Raw genomic sequence first — 2,017 nt, forward strand, 5'->3', positions numbered from 1 at the left:
GAGTGAGTGAGTGAGTGAGTGTGTGTGTGTGTGTGTGTGTGCGTGCCTGCGTGCGTGCGTGCGTGCGTGCGTATTCCAAGTTCCTCGGAAAGAAACAACAGCATATGTTTTTGTTTTTTATGACATTATGAACGTTTTCTTTTCTGGGAAAACTATTCCTTTAGGTTTTCAATCTTTTAGATGCCAGTCTTTCAGGATGGACCACCGTGCTAAAATGTAAAATACGTCTATATCGTTTTTTTTGTATGAAGACCAAATTTATACTATGAAAAATTAATATTAGGAATATCAATATAAAATATTATAGGGAAAATTGTTTGTTTCTGTTAAGTTACCTTATTACATTTTTTCCTACTCATTATAATATTGTACTGTCATAGTACTGTATTTATTTATTGATATTTTAAATATTCACTAATTTATTCACATATTTAAATTTAATTTGTTTGTTTGTTTTAATCTAATTTCATTTTTTATTGAAATCAAAAATTATTTATTTTAATCTTGTTTTTTATTATTTACTCATTTATTTATTTAATTAATAAAAAAAAGTATTTGTTTCTTTTAATCTTATGGGTTATTCTTATTCGTAACAGTTTTAATCACGTAATCATTTTAATTCTCTATATTTATTTGTTATGCATCTATTATGATTATTTTAATGTAAAGCACTTTGAATTATCTTTTTGAATGAAATGTGCTATATAAATAAACTTACCTGGTCTTGCCTAATCTAATTGTATTTATTTATTTATTTATGTATTCATTGATTCACTTATTATTTTAATCTATTTTCTAGTTTTTATTTATCATTTTGTTATTTATTTTTGTATTTACTCACTTGTTGACTGGTTTAAATCTCGTTGTTATGGATATATGTGAATGTGTTTGTGTGTGTTCAGGGAGCGGAGCAGTTGTTGAGTAGAGACGGGGAGTTTCTGGTGCGTGACTCCAGCTCCAGCGCGGGCGATCACGTCCTGAGCTGCATGTGGAAAAATCAGCCCCTGCACTTCAAAATCATACGTGTCGTGCTGCGACCCAAACAGGTACGGCATCCGTCTCAGTGTTTATCATTGCTGTCAGATACTGAGTCTGACGTGTGTGTGTGTGTGTGTGTGTGTGTGTGTGTGTGTAGGGTTACACCCGGGAGCTCTTTCAGTTTGAGAACGATCAGTTCGACAACATTCCAGCATTAATTCGGTTTCACGTCGGCGGACGTCGTCCCGTCTCACATTCCACCGGCGCCATCATCTTTCAGCCAATCACACGCACTCTGCCTCTACGCATCATCAGCGAGCATCAGTCTGCGAGGTCATCAAGCTCCTCCCTCCTTTCACGAGGTCAGAGCAAGAGGCGGAGCCTGAGCTCCTCTCAGAAAGACACACTACAGGTCAACAGCAACAACCTGCTCAGGTAACACACACACACACTCACACACACAAACTCTCACACACACACACACACACACACACAGAAACACACTCACACAAACTCACACGCACGCACACACACACACAAACACACACACACACACTCACAAACTTACACTCACACACACACACACACACACAGAAACACACTCACACAAACTCTCACGCACGCACACACACACACAGACACACACACTCACAAACACACACACACACACTCACAAACTTACACTCACACACACAAACACAGAAACTCACACACACACACAGAAACTCATACACACACACACACACATACACACACTCACACTCACAAACTTACTCTCTCACACACACACACACACACATACACACACATACAAAAACTAGCACACACACACACACACAGACTAGGACACACACACACACATAGACTAACACACACACATATACTGAAAGGCTCATGATGTGTGTGTGTGTTGTCATAGTAACAGTGATGCGTGTGTGTATGTTAGGAGCGGCAGTCAGCCTGCTAATCTGGAGACAGTGGGCAGACCGTCTCTACAGTCCGCACAATCTGACAGCAACCTCCGCACAGGTGCGCACAC

General features: G+C 39.1%; 1 protein-coding gene across 3 annotated transcripts in view; it reads left to right on the forward strand.

The window, feature by feature from the left end:
- Positions 1-2,017, forward strand: part of LOC107662707 (breast cancer anti-estrogen resistance protein 3-like) — a 19,491-nt gene that overhangs the window by 11,836 nt on the left and 5,638 nt on the right. For 2 of the 3 annotated variants that reach the window (XM_016452777.1, XM_016452775.1), the window contains 3 exons: positions 903-1,046; positions 1,136-1,413; positions 1,898-2,007. In XM_016452777.1, coding sequence (XP_016308263.1) covers positions 903-1,046; positions 1,136-1,413; positions 1,898-2,007 — 532 coding nt within the window. The remainder of the gene's footprint in view (positions 1-902; positions 1,047-1,135; positions 1,414-1,897; positions 2,008-2,017) is intronic. The other variant, XM_016452776.1, reaches the window with a different exon arrangement.

Source organism: Sinocyclocheilus anshuiensis, unplaced genomic scaffold, assembly GCF_001515605.1.
Source record: "Sinocyclocheilus anshuiensis isolate Anshui unplaced genomic scaffold, SAMN03320099.WGS_v1.1 scaffold687, whole genome shotgun sequence".
NCBI classification, from domain to species: Eukaryota; Metazoa; Chordata; class Actinopteri; order Cypriniformes; family Cyprinidae; genus Sinocyclocheilus; species Sinocyclocheilus anshuiensis.